Source organism: Hippopotamus amphibius, chromosome 17 (genome assembly GCF_030028045.1).
Source record: "Hippopotamus amphibius kiboko isolate mHipAmp2 chromosome 17, mHipAmp2.hap2, whole genome shotgun sequence".
Taxonomy (NCBI): domain Eukaryota; kingdom Metazoa; phylum Chordata; class Mammalia; order Artiodactyla; family Hippopotamidae; genus Hippopotamus; species Hippopotamus amphibius.
This window is the reverse complement of record NC_080202.1, coordinates 64019033-64037735: the sequence shown is the minus strand read 5'-3', so window position 1 is coordinate 64037735 and position 18703 is coordinate 64019033. Positions and strand designations below refer to the sequence as shown.

Sequence of the window (18703 nt, the reverse complement as noted above, 5' to 3'; positions counted from 1 at the left end):
CGCCGGAGTGTGTTTTAGAATCACCACGTGCGTGATTTCTAGAAAACAACAAAACCCCAACCACTTTCAGACGTCTCTGTGTCCTGAATCTCTGCCCGAACCTCTGACTGGGCTCAGACTCTGCAAACCACAGATGCAAGAAGCGGGGACAGGGAGGCTGTGAGGCCCAAGGAGGGGGGCCCTGGCGCGGTCCCCTGAGACCCGCGGTGTTTCTCTTGGAGGCAGAAGTACAGAATCACCTGGGATTAATGAAATGACCAGTTACGCAAGGGCAGAATTCAGTGCAATGGCCACCCCTGGGGAAATTCAACGGGCACAAAGTGATCGCAGGATGTCAGCTCCCGAAAAACAAATGAGACGAAAGCCCAAACCGTAACTGGTGACGAAGCCCAGGTCCCCGGGCAGAGCTCCAGACACTTCTCGGCCAGGCTGCTCAGCTGCTGCGGGCAAGGTGGGCAGGGCGCCCGGGCACCTAGCAGGAGGGGTCTGAAACTTGATCCCCGCGGAGGTAAAGACAGAAAAAAATATGATCCTTTCCCTAAAGCGCTGAATATGTTTGCTCAATTACTCAATTTAAATTTTCTCCAAAACTCCTCTAATTGACAGCAGCAAGCGTTTTGAAAGCAGGACCGACTGCAATTAAATTTAGCACAAAATTTCCATAATCGTTGATTTCATCCTAGCTTCACTGAGCGTTTTTAAACCGAATCAGTTTTTAAAAAGGAGGGACCTAATTATAGCTCAATGGGACACCTGCTTCCAAGCCTGGCGGCAGCCGCTCCATTCTGGGCAGTTCTGGGCTATTCCCCCACCCCCCTCGCCGTGGCACGCGGCTGACAGGGGACGTGGCGGGGGGTGGGGGGCAGGGATGGGAAGGACCAGCTTGGCACTGCTGACCTCTCCGGGGCCTCGGTTTCCTCATCTGTAAAATGGACTTGACTCCCCGCCGCCTCCTGTGTGGGGAAGCCCCCGTTCACTCAGTAGCTGCCGCCGGCTGCAGGACCAGAAGGAGGACTCCTCGAGGATGTGGCAAGGCGCAGAGAGGAAGCCAGGGGACGAGGCGGACCCCTCCCCAGTGGCTGGGGGCTCCCAGCCGCCCTCCGGGGACGCAGCCGGTAGTCCTCGGTGACTGCTCTAAGAGTCTCGTCTCCAGGCAGGGAGGAGGCCTTTGAGGACGAGCTCCGGGGAGAGGATGTCCCTGCCCTAGAAGTGGATTGGGGGTCTTGTGTCAACAGGCCAGGAAGAACCAGTAAAATGCAAGTGAATTCAATTACTGGGACCCCAGGGGTCCCCACAGGCCGCCGGGACCTGGGGACACGTGGGTTGAAAAAGGACCAGGCCCGGCGAGGACGGAGATCATGGCTGTGCCGCCCCCACCCGGACCCCCCACCGGGGCCCCGGGCTGCGCGCTTCTCTCCAGCCGTCAGCAGAGAGCGCTGGTCCCGGGCACCAGCCGTGCACCGACGGCCGACAGGTCTAGTTTCAGAAAAGCCCACGAGGAGAAGACTGGCTCAGGCGGCAGCGAGGATGCTGCCCTGAAGATGGGAGCGAGGGCACCCCGCCCCCACTGGGTCAGCGCGACCTGCCCACGCCCAGGTGACATTCCCCTTCCCAGGTAGAGGCACCTGGGTTTCTTGTCCTGAGACCCACAACAAAAGGCGTGGGAAACAAAAACCCCGCCCGACACAACGTGAGCTGGCAAAGAGGCTACGTGGCCGGCACCTCCCACCCCTGCTTTTAGGTGAGCTCGGGGCAGGAGGGCGGCCGGGGCTGCTCCCCGGGAAGGGCTCTGTGTGCGGACACACCCGGGACCCGACGCGGGCCCACGAGCAGCTCAGAAAGCGCGACAAAGGCAGGCTCCTTTAACTCGGCACGGGGCACGTCCCCGAGGGCTGGAGCCCTAACCCCGAGCCCGGACGGGACGCAGCAGAGGCGGCGGCAGACGTATCTCGGAGCACCTTGTCTGAGCGCTCGTTCCGTTTACCCGTTTGATCCTCTGGACCACCCTGGGTCACCCGCGTTTTGGAGCTGGACACACTGAGGGGAGAGGGATGGCCACACGGCTGGGGCGGGTGGAGCCGGGTGTGAGCCCGGGCAGCCTGGCGCCTGGCCACCAGCCAGCACGGCTTCCCGGGAGTCGGGGGAGGACAGGCCTTCTGGAGGCGACGCCCCCCCAGAGCCGCAGGAGCCACAGGCACCGGCCGGAGGTGGCCCCGTGGGTGAAGCCACGGCTCTAGTCCTTTCCCCGCCTTCTCCTCTGTTTCCCTTTTCAGCCGCATCCAAGTTTTGCACGCGCCTTTCCGACACACTGGGAAACACTGCCTCGTAATACGTGCATGATTTCTCCGTGGAACAGCGAGACCTCCAGCACAGTCACAGGGGCAGGACCGCGCTGCGAGGGACGTCACACCGCACGGGCGGCCTCCGGGTCACAAACGGGACCCGCGGACCCACGTGCGAGGCAGCCCGTCAGAGGCGCGAGGGGCGTCCTCGGCTGAGACGACGGGGTGTCCGCCGGCGGGTGATTTGCTCTCAGGCAGAAGCTGCCTCGACGTCCCCGGAGGATCCAGTGGGGTCCGCCTGCTCCGAGGAGGCGGGGGGTCTGCACCCCGCGGGGCTCAGCGTCGCCAGGAGGGCCGACTTCTGGACCTGCTCCCCCGGAGCGGGCACGCCACGTCGTGTGACCGGGGGCGGCGACAAGGAGCCTGGGAGGTGGAAACCTCCCCACGTGACAGCTACCGCGTCTGCAAAGACTTGCGGAGCCTCGAGCACACCTTCTTCCTGCCCATCTCCAAACACCCGGGTCCGGAATCACCGACAGCCCCTTCAGGAGACACACCTGTCGAGTCAGGTACACGTCGGAGAGAGGAGAGCTTTGATAACGCGATGTGTGAGGTGTTTTCCTCCGTATGGTGTTTTGGGAAGAGTATTATATGTTGAGTCGAGCGTAGGGTGGGGGTGGGATTTCTCCTTGCAAATTTTTGTACCCAAGTATTTAAGCACTTAAATTTTCCACTCGCTTCCGATATGCACGTGCTGTAACAATCTCAGGCTGATGTTAATTATTAACGAGAGCAACGCACCGAGAACACAGCTGGTATGTGGCCCTAACCAGCTCCCCAGAAGACAGCGGTGTTGTCAGAATTGACAATAGAGCAGATTTTTAAAATAATTCACATGCAAGTTGCAAAGTCCCACTGGATCCTTTGGGGATAGAATGGTTGATCAGGTCACAACAATTAAGTGAGCTGGCAAAAAATGAGAAAAAATGAAATGGAGTAGTACGAAGCCAGGCATGAAGAACATCAGGACAGCTTGATGATTTCAGCCCGTGGTATGCTGACGCTAATCTTCCCGCTCAGGGCACACGAGTAGTGTAAGTACATCACGCCGACGGCATGCTAATGTAGGCGCACGCCTGCATCAGACTGAAAATGGGTCTTGCTACGTGGTCAGAAATATGTGCTAACAGAAAGAAAGGAAAATGTGTTGTCCGTTTAAAGATGCACTCTCCGTTCACGTGCTGCTTTCCAAATTGGCTTGAACTTATCTTGAGTCACTCCCAGGAGGTTTCAATATCTCCCCGGTGGAATTTCACAGGCACCTCATCTGCAGATGGGGGAGGACGGGAACAGCGTCTGGGTGGTCGACACACACACACGTTTTCCTTGCTGGCGCTGCGGCCATTTGGACGGGACACAGGGGCACGAGTTCTAGCTACCAGGACACAGCGCGTCCTTAAGAGTGGGGCCACGGAAACCGGGGCAAACGTTTTTGTGGGAGGAAAGGCGGGAGAGGACGTCCCTGGGAAAGACAGGAGAGGGAGAAAAACTGCGAGGTGAGCAGGGGAAGCGCTAGCTACACGGGAAAATAGCACCGTGAGCCCCACACACCGTCGGGCCCACTGACCACGCAGAGAGCAGGGGGAGACGGAGGCAAGGGAGACGGCAGTGCTCGGGGCTCGCAGCTGCCGGCCCGCCGTGGCCCCCGCAGGGCCGGGAACTAACCCTCCCCGGATGAACCGTGCCAAACCACAGGGGCCGAGACCCTGCTCTTCCTCCTCGAGGCGTCTGTGCCGTCGGACGTGGCCGCACGGCAACAGCTCCACGACCTCCGTGTGTGCTTCTTTTGCTTTTGGCCAATCCGCAGGACGGAGTGGTGGGACACAGGGGTGCTGGCTGGTCGAGTGTCTGCGGTCCTGACGGCCAGTTACCAGGTCGCTTTACACATAGATCGCCGTTTCTCCATAAATGAGAATGAAACCAACCCCCCTTGCCGCCCACACTCTGTGTAGCAACATGTACTTTCTCTGGATGCTGCAGAAAGCCCAGGGTTACTGGCGAAACGTGAAAGCTGCTTAGCCGAGTTCTGCTGGACCGGAGGCCAGGCATCCAGGTGTGGCTCTTCCGGCGGACTTCCGTTCCCCTTTGCACTTCTGTCTGAAATAACCCATCATGACTGGGTGACCTGACCTTCTCAGGTACTAATGTGAGGAAAACAAGCTGAGACCATCTTCACAGAGAACTCTACACAAGCAGGCATGGGATCCACTCTCCAAGTGCGCACAGAGCAGGGGTGGGGTCGGCTGCTGAGAGAACACGTGAGGGAGGCTGACGTCCTGGGCCCAAATTCCACAGCCTACAGGGTCCCGGCGGCCCCGATCCGAGCAGAGAGCGGCCAGAGACAAACAAATGGCACTCTGTGCTCGGAAGGCTTTGCCCACTAAGACGGGATGCTGGGCGCTGGTGAACTGCACACCTGTTTTCAACAGGTCTGGATCGATGATCCTCTATTACATCTTAGAATTACGGCTCTTTAAATCCGTAGTCACAAATCTATCTACAATTATTCCCCAAAGAGGCCATTTTATTCTAATCCCAAAAGCTCTATTTTAGGCTGGAGATCTTAATCCGCATGGAGATTAAAGGGAAACAAGAGAAACAAAAACATCCTTCCAGGAATCCTGGTGTTGGAAAGAACCGCGGAGGAAATTTAAGCCTGTCTTTCTCTCCTACAGCTTCTCATGGAGCTGCCCTGTCGCTGCTGGACTTCCTCGAGGTATAGAGGTCTCCAGATTGGCTGAGGTGCCTCGAGACGTCCATGTCGCGGCTTCAGGGGGGTCCTACTTCCAACTTCCATCTGGAACAGGAGACAACGTCCCCTAGCAGAGACACTTCTGCACAAGTGCCCTGCAGCCTGCAGCCTCCCACAGCCACTGGGCAGTTAGACTTAAATGGACCCAGAAAGAGCCGTGTAAGCTGTTCCAAGCTTGGAGATAACAGACCAACCCAAATCAACTTTAAAAAAAATATCAAAGGAAAGGCTTCTGCAGTGACTCAGCCAGACCCCCAGGGCACCACTCTGCAGTCTGCAGGAGCCCGAGGGAACCTTCCTGGACCGCACGCCTGCACGTTGGGTGGGCGGGGAGGAAGCAAACCCCCTGCTCAAAGCGGACAAGGTCAGGGTCGCCTGCAATCAGCCTAGACGCTGACCACCCGGGTTTCAGCGACGTGCTGAAGACACGGCAGCACGGAATTCACTGAGCTCCTGGGCGGTGACGCTCGAGACCCCCCACCTGTCGGTCTGACGCCCGGGGAGGAGGCAAAACCAAGGCCGAGGGCTTGAAGGCGAGACGACCGCACCCATGGAAACAAGACCATCAGCAAAACCTAAACGAAACACCCGAGAGACCCCGGCCACGGGCTCCTGGGCCGCTCCGAAGCCCCCGTGTCCCGAGGCCGTGTTCCTGACACCGAGCCAGTCACCGTCTTTCCAGCGTCTCGCGAGCTGGACAGAGAACGGACCTGTGGCCTGAGTCGGTACCCGCGCGTCTAGGTCAGCTGCCGGGTGTGGGCTGAGGACAGGGGAGAGTCAGGACAGTCGCCCGCACGGCAGAGACACAGTCAAGGCTTTCACATCCCTGTCGCTGCCCGGCAATGCGCTGAGGAGCAAGGTTGGTGTCTCCGCCCCCGAGGAGATGCTGCGTTCGCCGCCCGGCATTCCCAGAATCACCCGTTTCCGGAGCCACCACCAGCACTGCGGGAAGGAGCCGGTCCACCTCCACGCGCGACCACGCGCGCCCCACGTGTGGGTCTGCCCACGCGCTCCAGCGACATGGGTGTGCGAGTGGAGGGAGACGGGGGGCCGCAGAGCGGCCTCGGCCCTGGGCCGTTCCCTCACCTCCTCAGACACGTGAGCTCAGACATCCTCCCCGCGACGGCGACAAAAGCCCGGGAAGGTGGATTCCTCGCGGGGCCTGACGTCTAGATTTCAAAGCACTCAGAGAGGACCCAAGGTTCTTACTCTGGACGCGTGGAGGTGACACTTCCCCAGGTGTGTCCAGCAAGGGAGTGGCCTTCGGTTTGCACAAGGAAGCGTCAGGCCAGTTTAAAAGGCTGGAGGGTCATGTAAAGGGCGGGGTGAGATTCGGCAAACCTGAGACAGGTGAGTGGAGCAGGGAGGGGCTCTCACACGGGACACAAGCAGGTTCTGAGACGCGTGAACGAGCAGGCGTGCACCTGGGCGGGGCGGGACCAGGACCGGGACCGGGCAGAGAAGCCTCGCCCCAGACGGGAGATCTGGGGCCTGCCGCGCACCAGCTCAACGACATCCCTCTGTGCTTTCCTTTTCCCATCAACAAAGATGACCTTAACCCCCCTCCCAGTTCTGACATTCCATCATCCATCTTTCCAGGGGTCAGTAAACTTTTTCTGTAAAGGGCCGGACAGCACGTATTTTAGGCTCCGTGGGTCTTGGTCTCTGTCGCGACGACTCAACTCTGCTGCCGTGGCCTGAAAGTGGCCACAGCCAGGACGGGAATGAACAGACGCAGCTGTGTCGCTCACACTCTATGGACCCTGAAACCTGAGGTTCGTCTAGTTTTCAAGCATCACAAATATTACCCTTCGTTGATTTTTTCCCAACATTTAAAAGCGGACAGAGACTACGCCTGGGGACAGTGATAACTGGTGCTAACACTTCACACTCAGTTTCCCTGTTTCTTCCACCAGCAACGTCCACCCGCAAGGCCACCCCGCAGCTGCAAACGCAGGCTTTTCTGTCATTTCGGGGATTCACTGGGATGGAGCAGACGACCGGAATGCACCGTCTGTTTGCGTTTTCCAACAAAATCACTTCCCTGAGAAATTAAACGGCAAACATGCTACCATGCTATCACGTGAACGCATCCACCCTGCCTCGCGGACTAACAGAAGATTCTGTGCAGCTGCTGCCAGAGGCTTCCCGGAGTCTGCCCTGCTGAGAGGCAGCACTGACCCCTGCGGACGACGGCCTAACGGAGGCGTGGAAACGGTTCCCAGCACCAGCTCTCCTCGCGTTTCAGTTTAAGGCATTGCTTCTAAGACAGAACTGAAGTACAGAGATTAGAATACAATCTCTCTTTTAACCGGTGTGCATTCTATAGACCCCCCCCCCCAACATCCCACAGTTCAGAAAGTAATTACGTACGCCGTGGGGGGGGGGGGGGCGGGTAGGAGAGCAGAGTCTGTATTGGGGCAGATTTTCTGTTTTGTGTCCAAGAGGTCACCTGCAAGTACTCAGGTTTCCACAGTAACAGCGGCAGGCCCGATCAAATCAACAACCAGCTACAATTTATCTGAGGGTCTCCAATGAACTATTTTTTTTTTTTTCCCATCTGAAGAATATCCTGAATTTGCTAAAGTCTTCAAAGACAATGGAGGCTTTTGGAAAACCCACTTTCAACAACAGTAAACAGAGGAATGCCTGCTCTCTCTCCATGTATAACCTAGCAACCGAGTCTCACGTGCGGTGATTTAAGTGTCTTAACTCTAACCGTAACTGGATCACATTGTGTTAACCGGTAACAAGGACAATCTCAAACGCTTTCCCAGAATAAATAAGAGCAGACACACGTGTGACCTTCAGGCATCTGCAGAGCCTCGGGGTGGTCCTGCTGGTAGTCTCGGGGCCTCTCCCACGGGTGCCACAGAGCAGCTCTTTCTCAGCCACCATGACGATCAATTTCATCTTGGCTTCTTTTGGGTTTGGACCAAAGGGTCACAAATACAAAAAACACAACATCGTATGTTATTCTGACAGAAGCCAGTGCTAATCTGGCTTTAGGTTCTGACCAATGGACGTTCTGTAGAATCTATTCAAACAAGTCTTTCAAATAAAATATTTCAGCCACAAAAAGCTTGTGTCACCTGTTTCAAAACTACCTGTTAAAATCAACACAGCTCTGGGATCTCAGTCCTCAGGTCACAAGTTTACTGAGACCTGAGACCTAATCTGAGACATAAGACAACCTTGTGTCCAGGAGGCAGGACAGAAGCGCCCCGACCCTTCACTTCCCTGGACGTCTGACCGCCACTCACAACTTTCCAGCTAACCAGAAGACCTCAACAGATTTCATCGTGGCTTTTGAGATCATTACTAGAGATGTGTATTATTAAGTTCCTGGATAACTCAAATATCATCCCAGCTTTGTTACATCTAATATAGTTACCTGGCCATGCAAAAATCACACTTCTCTGCACCCAAGGATGGGCTCAGAAGCTTGAGGGAAGCTATTTTCTGAAACCCAGGTCTACTGGAGCGACTGATTTCTTAAGCCCAGGACACACATTGCAGGTCAGAAAGTCACGGGTTTCGCCTTTCAGGCCTCATCCTGCAACAACTATTCTTCTTTGTTGGGAGGAATGTCTTAGACTAACCTTATCCAACAGGAGCACATAAACAGGTGGAATTCATTCCAATAACATCATATTTAATATGAACCTATAAACAAAGTATAATAGTTATTAAAAGTATATTCAACCCCAAATATTATTTCAATACACAATTAACATAAAAATTATTACTAGTGAGCTATGTCACGTTCTTTTCTTGTCACTAGGCCTTTGAAATCCGGTGTGCCTTTCACACTTAGAGCACATCGCAGCTCAGCTGACCACGTTTTAAAGCTCCATGGACGCACGTGGCCCGTGGCTGCTGGGATGGGCAGTGCAGCCCCAGAGGGTGTGCAGGGAACCGCAGCTACACGCCACGTGCCACAGCAAACAGCCCAGCAGAGACACGTCACCGAGACGGGAGGACGAGAGCCCAGCCTAGGGCTCCAGACAGCTGGGGACGCCGGGACGGTCACCGCACTGGCCTGTCCTCAGGACTGAGTCCTGGACAACGGTTCTCACACCCGGGCTCTGGGGGGTGGCAGCCTCTCGGGAGCAGCTCTTTTGCACATAAACGTAGTCTCGGAGTTGCTACATTTTTATAAATGTACGTCAAAATTCAACTTGGGTAGGTAATGTCTTTTTCATATAATCGGCCATGAAAACGGCAAAAGGGAGTCCTGGCGAACATTTTCTGAGCACCTTCCCTGTGTCAGGGTTTAGGCTAAGCAGCTCGCATGGATGAACTGCCGTCACCCTCAGAGCAACTCAGTAAGCAGTACTATCACCATCCCCGTTTCACACACGAGGAAACTAAAGACCAGAGAGTTTAAGAAGCTCACCCAACGTCACCAGCTAGTAGGCGGAGGAGCCGGGATGCGAAGCCCTGGAGAACGACCGTGGATTCTTCCCAGGCTACCTTGCCCTGAGTAACGTGCCCAAGTTCAGACAGCTGGGGTGGAGATGAGACGACGTGAACCCCGGCAGGACGGCTCCAGGGCTGGGCTCTTAACCACACGAGGCAACACCGCTTCCCAAAGGGAAGTGGTACCCGAGCTCAGCACAGAAAACGCCGGGAGCTCAACAGTGACTTGTCGCTCTGAGCCGTTCTCTCCCGCTCCCTGAAGGGACGGGATGGGAGATGGTGGTCAAGACCGCACCTCACAGGCAACTGCCGTGTTTCGCACGTGATCGTCAATTTCTCTCTTTTCTATAGCACTTTATTATTTTTTTAATTCGGCTGCATCGGGCCTTAGTTGTGGGATGCAGGATCTTCGCTGCGGCGCACGGGCCTCTCTCAAGTTGAGGTGCGCGGGCTGCAGAGCACGGAGGCTCCGTAGTTGCAGCTCTCGGGCTTTGCTGCCCCGCGGCATGTGGGATCTTAGTCCCTTGACCAGAGTGCGAACCCGCGTCCCCTGCATTGGAAGGCAGATTCTTAACCACTGGACCACCAGGGACGTCCCTACAGAACTTTAGAACTATTTCCCTACAGGGAGCTCACAGCGTTTAAATACAGTCATCTTGTCTTCTCGAGTCCTCACACTCTAAAGAGTTATTTATAAAATGTCATCTGCCAGCTTTCTCCTGGGGCATCACTTTCCACTATTTTCTGACAACAGAGGTTCCGTTGCAGACAAAGCCCAAAGCGCGAGGCCTCTGTGCTGTCTTAACTCTGCTGTGGATGTGTCTGTTTGGCTTAACTTCTTTTTAATATTCGATTTTCACGTGCCCTGGCGTGGAGCAATGGTGGGTGGCAAGAAGAGAGAGAGACGAAGGTGCTTTTAGCGTCTTATTTTGTTCCGGTTTTTAAATTATCTAAAACAAACGATGGAAGTGATGAATCTGTGGCAATCAGGAAGGCTATAGAAGGGTGAGGCCTCGCTGAGGAAAGCTGCTGGACTTCTCCTTAAATCCCAGACTCTCCAAGAACTGTAACAGCATGTGTGGGAGACAAGCAAGCCCTCAGGCAGAAATGAGTTCGTCTGAAGCCCATTTGTAGCTTAAAAGTCATCAAAATACAAGTTAGAGGTCGTGGTGGTGATGGAGGAGTATATCCTGGAGAAGGTGATCAGCTCCCCTGGCTCAGCTCCTCTCCGGGCAGCAGGGCTGGGGAAGGAGGTCTTGGTTAGATGACTTGCCCAGCGATGAGGGGCCCGGCCTCAGGAGAAGGCTCTGCCTGGGGGCAGGGGGACGTGGTCCTGTTCCTTGCCTCCCCTTCCCTCCTCCCGTTTTCTTGATTCTGGGATGACCCCAACTCTGCAGGTAGACGTGGCCCAAACGGCTCTGGGGAAGAGCCAGCAGGCTGATAAACAGGCAAAAATGCTTCAGCTCCCTGACAACCGGGGAAATGCACAAACAGCAGTAGGTCCCCTGGAAACGTTTTAAACGAGGGCCAGGTGTGGTCAGCTTCCTTCCAGCTGCTAAGCTGAATGCCATGCGTAAGTCCCCAGAGCTCAAGATGTGAAAGTTCAGGCCCTGGATTTGTAAGAGATCAAAACAGCAACATGGCACCTACAAGATGCTGGGTGGCTGGGCTTCCACGTCAGTGGACGACGTGCCCTTTCTTTGTTGACCTAATGAGTCCTTAGCTGCTGCTCTCCTGGTGAGGGTCCTGCCTTCATTCCAGACGCGCTCACCTGGAGGGTTTAGCCAGGACCCCAAACCAAGCCCCTGCGGAGGCGTCCGTGCAGAGTAACTCCTCAACGTGAGGCTTCTCCTCCCTGGAAAACCACCGAAACCCTGCTTTGTCCAGAAATTATCTGTTCAGTTGCCAGTTACACGAAGTTTCCAATGTGCACACGTTACGTTCCAGAAATCCACGTCAATGTAAACGAGGACAGATCTCTCCATAAAAAGTGTTATAAATGGTGATAAAGTTCTATCACTGTGCCTGTATTTCATAATATGGCTGGTCTACAGAACTTAGAACACGACCACCATTTCGAGCATGACTGCAACATGAAAATTAATTTTTTTAAGGCAAGCTCCTAAAGTTAAAAAAAAAGAGTGCCCTCAATAACCTAGTTTTTGCAACGAAACACACAGACGATGGAGGCTTTAAGCACGAACGCTGCATAGGTACGCCTCTAGAACTTTCCTACTGACGAATCTTTAAAACAATCCTATGACGTCAACACAGCCATTATTCCCGTTTACAGTGAAGGACACAGGAGGGTCACGTGGTCGATAACTGGCAGAACCAGGTCTGATTCTAGGGCCCACGGGCCGGATCTGGCCCACCGCCCGTTTCTGTAAATAATGTTCTGCTAGAACACAAGCACGTCCACTTGTTGACACCTTGTCTGGGGCTGCTTTCACGCTACAAAAGCAGAGGTGAGTCGTTGGGACAGAGACCCTGTGATGTGCCAAGCCTGGGGTCCTTTACAGAAAGTCGCTGAGCGAGCGCGAGCCCGTCGGCCGGATCACCTCCCAGGGAAGGCAGACCCTCTTCCTGGCCTCTGACCGTGAGCCTCGCCAGGGGGACCGGGGCCCAGAGGCGGGGGGCGCGGCAGGAGTGAGCAGGAGACCTGGATGTCCTCAACAGGGACAGGAGGTCCAGGGGGTCACAGCACAGGGGCTTATAATGTTTATTTCCCAACACACTTCCTGAATCTTTCCCCAAAAGATCCGAAGCAAGACTCACGGGTAAACCTAACCTCCACAGGTGGGCGGATGGTTTGCTTTACCCGTTGCTGGAAAACTTACTATAGAGCAGATGAACAAATATATGACTTATGTTTGTGAACAGGGGGCCATGTGTACTTTAGTTGAAGACAAACACGGAACAGGTTAATAGGCCCACGGATGAGAAGCCCATGCGTATCGCAGCCAAGGTTCTGGCTTTGTCTTTTAGGGAGACGACCTCCAGTGGGACGACGCATTACGGAGTGAGGTCACTTCCAGCCATCCTGGGAGTCTCCGGGCTCCTGAGAGCTTCACGCACTGATCATTCTGTTTGCCAAGATTCTAGAATCAACAATACACTGGAAATCTTCTCCCACATTATGACCAGATAAACACTAGCGCAGCGGCCAAGTGGTAAATGCTCACTTGTTTGGATTTTCCTTTCATCAGGCAGAATGACTCTTGGTTTCCGGGGAAGGACTGGAAGACCACACTGGGTTACCTCTTTCTAGAAAACAGAGCTGGACACAGAAAGAGCCACCCTACAGGACGAGAGTCTCCACAATCGTCCTGTTGTGTTTCAGCCAATCAGGACTCACCGTGGAACTTGACATTTTAAAGAAAACGGCGCCCGGCCGGAGCACGCTGGGAGCGTCTCCGCGACAGGCTGGGCGGCGGAGAGGGAGGGGTGGACAGGGTGGAAAGGATGCCCACCGCACGCGCCCGGCCTGCCTCTGGGCAGAAGCGCTGCCCCTCCGGCCTCGCGCCTCTGGCCTGGGTTGTTTTGTTTCTCTTTCGAGTTTGGAACCCTGACCTTTATGAAAAGCTAAACTCGCTGCCCAGAGAAACAGGAAGGTCGCTCACCAGGGAGCCTGGAAATGAGGTCAGGGTTTCTCCACCAGCACAGCGAAGCCTCGGACGCTGCCACCAGCCACGCCGCCGTGGGGCCCAGTGCCCTCCTCCCCCGGGGGGCCCCGCACCTTCCGAGGTCCCCGAGCCCCCAACGGCCCGTGACCTGGACCCGCACCTGCTGCCCGCAGCCCGCGAGGAAGGCGGGCGGGGTCCCCTCCGCCCTGCGTTCCCTCTGCCGGGGCCGCCTGAGCCGCCCGGCCCCGGTGCCCCGTCCCTCTCTCTCTCTCTAGGCTTCACTTCTCGGGGGGCAGGGGACACAGGGCACGGGGTTCAAGGACGCAGCCCTCCCCGCCAGTGTTCCAGGCGCCTGTGCGCCGCCGTGGGGTGGGGGGAGACAGTGACAGGAAGGAAAAAGCAAACAGAGAAGAGCCACACCCGGCGGGGGCCCCTGCAGCGCCCCGGACCCCGACGCTCCCCCTTGCACCTAAACGCCTTCCACTATCATAAGGCCTCTTTGGAAAGAACTTCGTGCTTTTCTCCTCTGTGTTTCAAGAGCAGAGATTACACGCTGGTTCCCGCTGGCCGGACCCTCCCTGTGTCTAAGGCAACGGATGTCTGTGTGACCCACACAAAGGTCAAGCTTTAACCAGCCGCTGATACCAAAAGACATGGGAGCATGTGACGATCTGGACTTCCGGCTCCTCTGGAAGGCCGGGAAGGTGGGGCGGGGCGTGACCCCCCGTGGAGCTCTGCCACCGTCAGCTGGCGCCCAGGAGCGGCGGCGCCCCCGTGCACGGGGTCCGCCCTCACCCGCCCGGGGCCCCACCGCACCCGGAGGCCTGCTGTCGCCGCTGGTTACTTATGTCCCCTGGGGCCCACTCAGCCCCTTTCGCTCCCGAGGGCACCAGGCTCGCGGCCCCGGCCCTCGGGTGTTCGCCACCTACAGCCTTTTAACCAAACGTCGGCGACCACGCGCTCTGAAGACGCCTGCGTTTCACACCTGCCGTTCCCTCTGGACGTGGCCGCTGCGCCGCTCTGGGACGGGCTGTTATTTGGGAGAAGCCGACAGCAGCAAGAGGACAGCGAGCGCAGCAAGAGAACAGCAAGAGCAGGACCCGTCAGCGCCATCGGCGTGCACACGCGTGTGGGCCCGTGTGTGTGTCTTCAGGGCGGGGAATCCTGATAACCCCGAGGAAAGGGAGGCTCCGCCGGGGACGCGGCCGGGGACAGAGACCCAACCGGCTGCCGGAGGGAGTCCCGCAAACGGCCGACACGCAGGTGACGGGAGAAACGGCAGGAAACGGAACGCTGTGACCTGGAGCCGAAGGCAGGTGCTCGGAGAAGGAAGCGTTCGTGAAAAGCTGAGACGTCTGGTGAGTAGAGAGAAGCTGGATGGGCCGGGGCCGGGGAGGGGACACAGGTGACAGATGCGCTGGGACAGGAGGCAGACACCCGCACCCGGGGGAGGAGGACAAAGAGCTGCCTTTCCTAGCGACCTGGAGCGAAAATGAAGCCGCTGGCCTGGTGCTTGCACCCGACCAACCTCCCAGGTCAAGGCCCAGGGGCCCCCCTCCCCGCGGGGAACGGAGCCTGGCACCGCCGTCGCCTCGCGGCCCCGCAGACCGATGCCCCGGGCGGCCACCGACCACGCGCGCGTCCGGGCTGCTCCCCCCTCCCCGCGGCCTGCCCGTCAAGCGGGGGCTCCGCCTCCCGGCCCGGCCACCCCGCGCCTCCCGCGCCTCCCGCGCCTCCCGGGGCGGAGCTCTCCAGCCGGAAAGGCGGCGGCCTGCTCACCTCGAACTTGCGCCGCAGCTCCGCGTTCCCCTCTTCGTCGCCCTCGGGGATGGGCACGTTGTAGTACTCGCCCTCCTCCTGGTTCAGCAGCTTGTACCTGCCGGAGACAGGGCGGCGGTGAGCCCCGGGCGGGCGCCAGGTTCACGCCCCTGCCCGCCCCCAGGCTCTGCGCCCGCCGCTCCGGAAATGCAGCCCCAGGGAGGTGGTACCCAGGGAACCCAGGGTCCACGGCCCCTCGGGACACAAACCGGCTCGTTTCCTGAACCTCCAGACGCGCTGACACGCTCGGGCAACGGCCTCCCGGCCCCCCTCCAGACACCCTCGGGCCTCCTCACCAGCCGCTGGCCGGCATCTTCATCAGCTCCGAGACGCCGAAGGAGAGGGACCCCATGAAGTCGTTCCTTGTGGTTCGGTCCCAGTCCCAGATCTCTACGGACAGTCGTCGGTCTTTATCTGAAGGTTTTAACTTGCTACGAAAGAACACACACACACACACAGGGTCATCCTGATGGGGATTTGGGGGGAGTCATCGCTCGCTCAGGGTCTGAGCCCGAGATTCGAAAAACATACTATATTCAATTCTCTTCCTGTGGTTCTCCCTTGTCCCCAAAGCACCAGCCCCCTGGCAACCGCAGCTCTAGACTAGGGGCTGGCAAGCCATGAGCAAGGGCCAAGTCAGGCCCTCTGCTGCGTTTTGTAAATGAAGTTCTACTGGAACACAGTCACGGCTGCTTGTCTAGACACATACTGTCTACGGCTGCTCTGAATCCACAACAGCACAGCTGCGTGCCTGCAACAGAGACTGTGTGGCCCGTGAGGTCTGAACTGTTTACCGTTGAGCCCTTCACAGAGCAGAGCGGGACAGGCTCCGACCTGCACCCGGGACGGCTACCTCCGGCCGGCACGCACACCGCTTCCTGCGCCTCCGCCACGAGGAGGACCCTTGCCATGCTCAGCCATGCTCAGTGCTTTCCCGCTCCTGACTTACCACGCCCCCCACCCCTTCCTCCTGCCCCCGCTCTCCCTCCCCCATCTCTGCCCCTGGAATCCTCACATGCCTTTCAGGCCCGCTTTAAACGTCACCTCCTCCAGGAAGTCTTCCCGAGTTACACAGAAAGATAATCTTCCCACTTCAGTGGCCACAGCATCGTCTATGGTACTCACTCCATGTTTTTAAAACTATTACTTAAACTCTTACCTATACCCTCTTCTCACCCTTTAAAAAACCTAAGTCCTTCAGGAGGTGGGACACACTCTACGTTTTTACATCGTCTGTAATGTAAAAGAATTTTCATGCAGAAGTTATCGACGGCAATTAGGGGCCTGCATCACACGAGTCCTGGCAGACCGAGCTTCTCTCCACCCCCGAGCCGGGTGCCTGCAGCCCCCGCTCCGGTGGCCGTGGGAGAAGGACTGGGGATGGAGCGGTGTTTAAAGGCACTAGTGACGGGCCCAGCTCATCACTCACAACGTAAAGGCCTCGTTCCACTGGGGGTTCAGTGTGGAGCGGATGGTTTTGGTTTTCTGTTTGCTTTCGTTCTTGGGGTCAGGAATAAGCTTCAGCTTCACGTAAGGATCTGAAAGCCCATTTGGATCCATAGGGATGAGATTTTTTGCGTCTCGTACTGTGAAGAGAGAAGGAAGAAAGATCCAACGTTACAAAAGGAGAACAGACCCACGCTGCCTGGCGTCCTGCGTCAGGGCCCAGCCGAACAAGAGATGTCAAGATGGCGCTGAAGGGAGAGGAGGTTTGGACCAAGAGCCTCCGACCCTCGACACGAGAGAAGCTGCCACCGCCACCCCTGCTGGGCTAATGGGCACGGGGGGCCCTTGTGGCCAAGTCTTGAGATGCAGCCCTGGCCTGGTCCAGCCGCACCTGTGACACTGGGACGCACCCCACACCTGGTGAAGCAGAATCTGCGCCACCACGAGACCCCCGGGGGCTGCTGGCAGCACCCCCTCCTGAAGAACTGGCCCATCTCCCACCCAAGCAACCAGCAGCCTAGTCCACGGCACGGCAGGACAAGAAATCATCTCTTTCCTTTGCAAAGGCTGGTGGTCTCTAAACCGGCTGTACACTAGAACTGCGTGGCAGGGGGTGTGAAAATTCCAGTGCTCATGGCTACATTAGAATCTCTGGTGGGGGAGCCAAAGGTTTTAAACGCTCCCCAGGCGAGCCCTCGTGCAGCAGGGGTGAGAGCGACGGGCGCACACGCTGTAACGTAAGATGTGAACTGCAGCCTGCCACCAAGGTCAGGTCCACGGACGGGCAGCACCTGCGGCGTCGCCGGGGCGCCTGGGAGACACGCAGACTCAGAATCCTTTCCTGAGACCCCCAGGTGCCTCCAGTGCACGTTCTAGATGAGAAGCACTCAAATGCAATGCAAAATAACGAGGAGGAAACGCTTCAGCCGTAGAGGGAGGCTCAGGACGGTGGGAGGGCTGGTGCCCCTGCGTGTCGGTCACCTGTCACTCTGGTGAGGAGGGACCGAGGCCGGAGCCCGCAGCGCACCAGGACGTCCTCCTCCCCCTCCTCCCCCGCGTGGCTGGAGTCTCCCATCAGCAGGGCCGCGAAGCAGCTGGGCGCCACGGGGCCGTATCCCCCGGGGCCACGCTCTCCGGCCCAGCGGCTCTCACGGCGCGGCCCCCGGCCCCGCAGCAGCAGCAGCGCCTGAGTCAGGAGGCGGGGACAGGTCGGGAGGCCTGCATGGACCAACCTCCCGGGTGATTCTGCCGAAAGCTGGCAGACCGCCGCTCCAGCCCGTTACTACAGACGGTCAGCTTCGTTTGATTGCTACACGAGGGATTTGGAAGAACGTGGGAAGAAGGTGCCGGCGTTGGCTGCACGCAGGGATGCAGGGTGGGGGTGGGTGGTGGACGGATGCCAAAGATACTGGGTCTCGGGCAGAAGTCACAGATGAGTGCTGTCCGAACACCTGAGACGCGCTGAGTGCTGGCGGCTTCCTGGCACAGGAAGGTGGCAGGTGGGACCGTATTCTAAGGGTCTGAGGGACAGTGGGCTGGCTCAGGGGAGCCACAGAGAAGCCAGCCGTGTGTTCCTCACATACCACTTACGCCCTCCAAGGATTCTTCCCCATAAGACAGTCCCTGACCTCGTCCAGCTGGGAGGGGACGGAGCAGAAGCAGGCACGGAGCCCGAGGCTCCGCAGCTCACCAGGCCTGCTTCCAAATCCGCCTCCGCCGTGTAACCCCAAGTGCTGGGAACGAAAGCTCACGGGCCTCTGTTTCTTCCTCCAGAAAAGTGAACGGGGCGTATTTGCAGGGGTACAGGGCCGTTGGGAGAATGAAATCACATATATAAAGTACCTTATACTGTTGGCAACTTGGAAAATGGTGGAGAAAAAAAAGACTGCACAACGTGAGCGCGTACGGTGCCCCAGACGCAGTGTTTCGGCCTCATCCCGCTGCCCGCAGTTTCAAAACCTTCAGTGAGACAGGAGGTCTCCAGGGGCCCTGGGCACCCGAGAGCTCCCCCAAGCTCATGGAGGTTTTTAACGCAACGCCGAAGGTCTACTCTCTTAACACAGCAACCCGAGTATCACAAAAGACGAAAAATGTGAGCACAAAAATGAAGCCCTCCCACAGAGGACGGGAAGGGCCAAAGGGCTCTCTCCAATAAAGCACTGGAACGAGAATCAGATGCTTTTTAAAAGGCGGAAAAAGCTCCGGAATGTCTAACACGGAGGCTGCATCCCAGAGAAACCAGGGAGGAGCCGTGAGGGCTGCCTGGATGGTCCTGCAGCTGCAGAATGCGTGCAGGC

General features: G+C 57.3%; 1 protein-coding gene across 3 annotated transcripts in view; it reads right to left on the bottom strand.

Moving 5' to 3' along the window:
- The window catches only part of PRKCA (protein kinase C alpha), a 346357-nt gene that overhangs the window by 48788 nt on the left and 278866 nt on the right, over positions 1-18703 (bottom strand). For all 3 annotated transcript variants that reach the window (XR_009049921.1, XM_057714548.1, XM_057714549.1), the window contains 3 exons: positions 16390-16546; positions 15257-15391; positions 14922-15018 (listed from right to left, as the gene is read on the bottom strand). Coding sequence is in view for 2 of the 3 variants with exons in the window: in XM_057714548.1 (XP_057570531.1) it covers positions 14922-15018; positions 15257-15391; positions 16390-16546 (389 nt within the window). In the remaining variant the exon portion in view is untranslated. The remainder of the gene's footprint in view (positions 1-14921; positions 15019-15256; positions 15392-16389; positions 16547-18703) is intronic.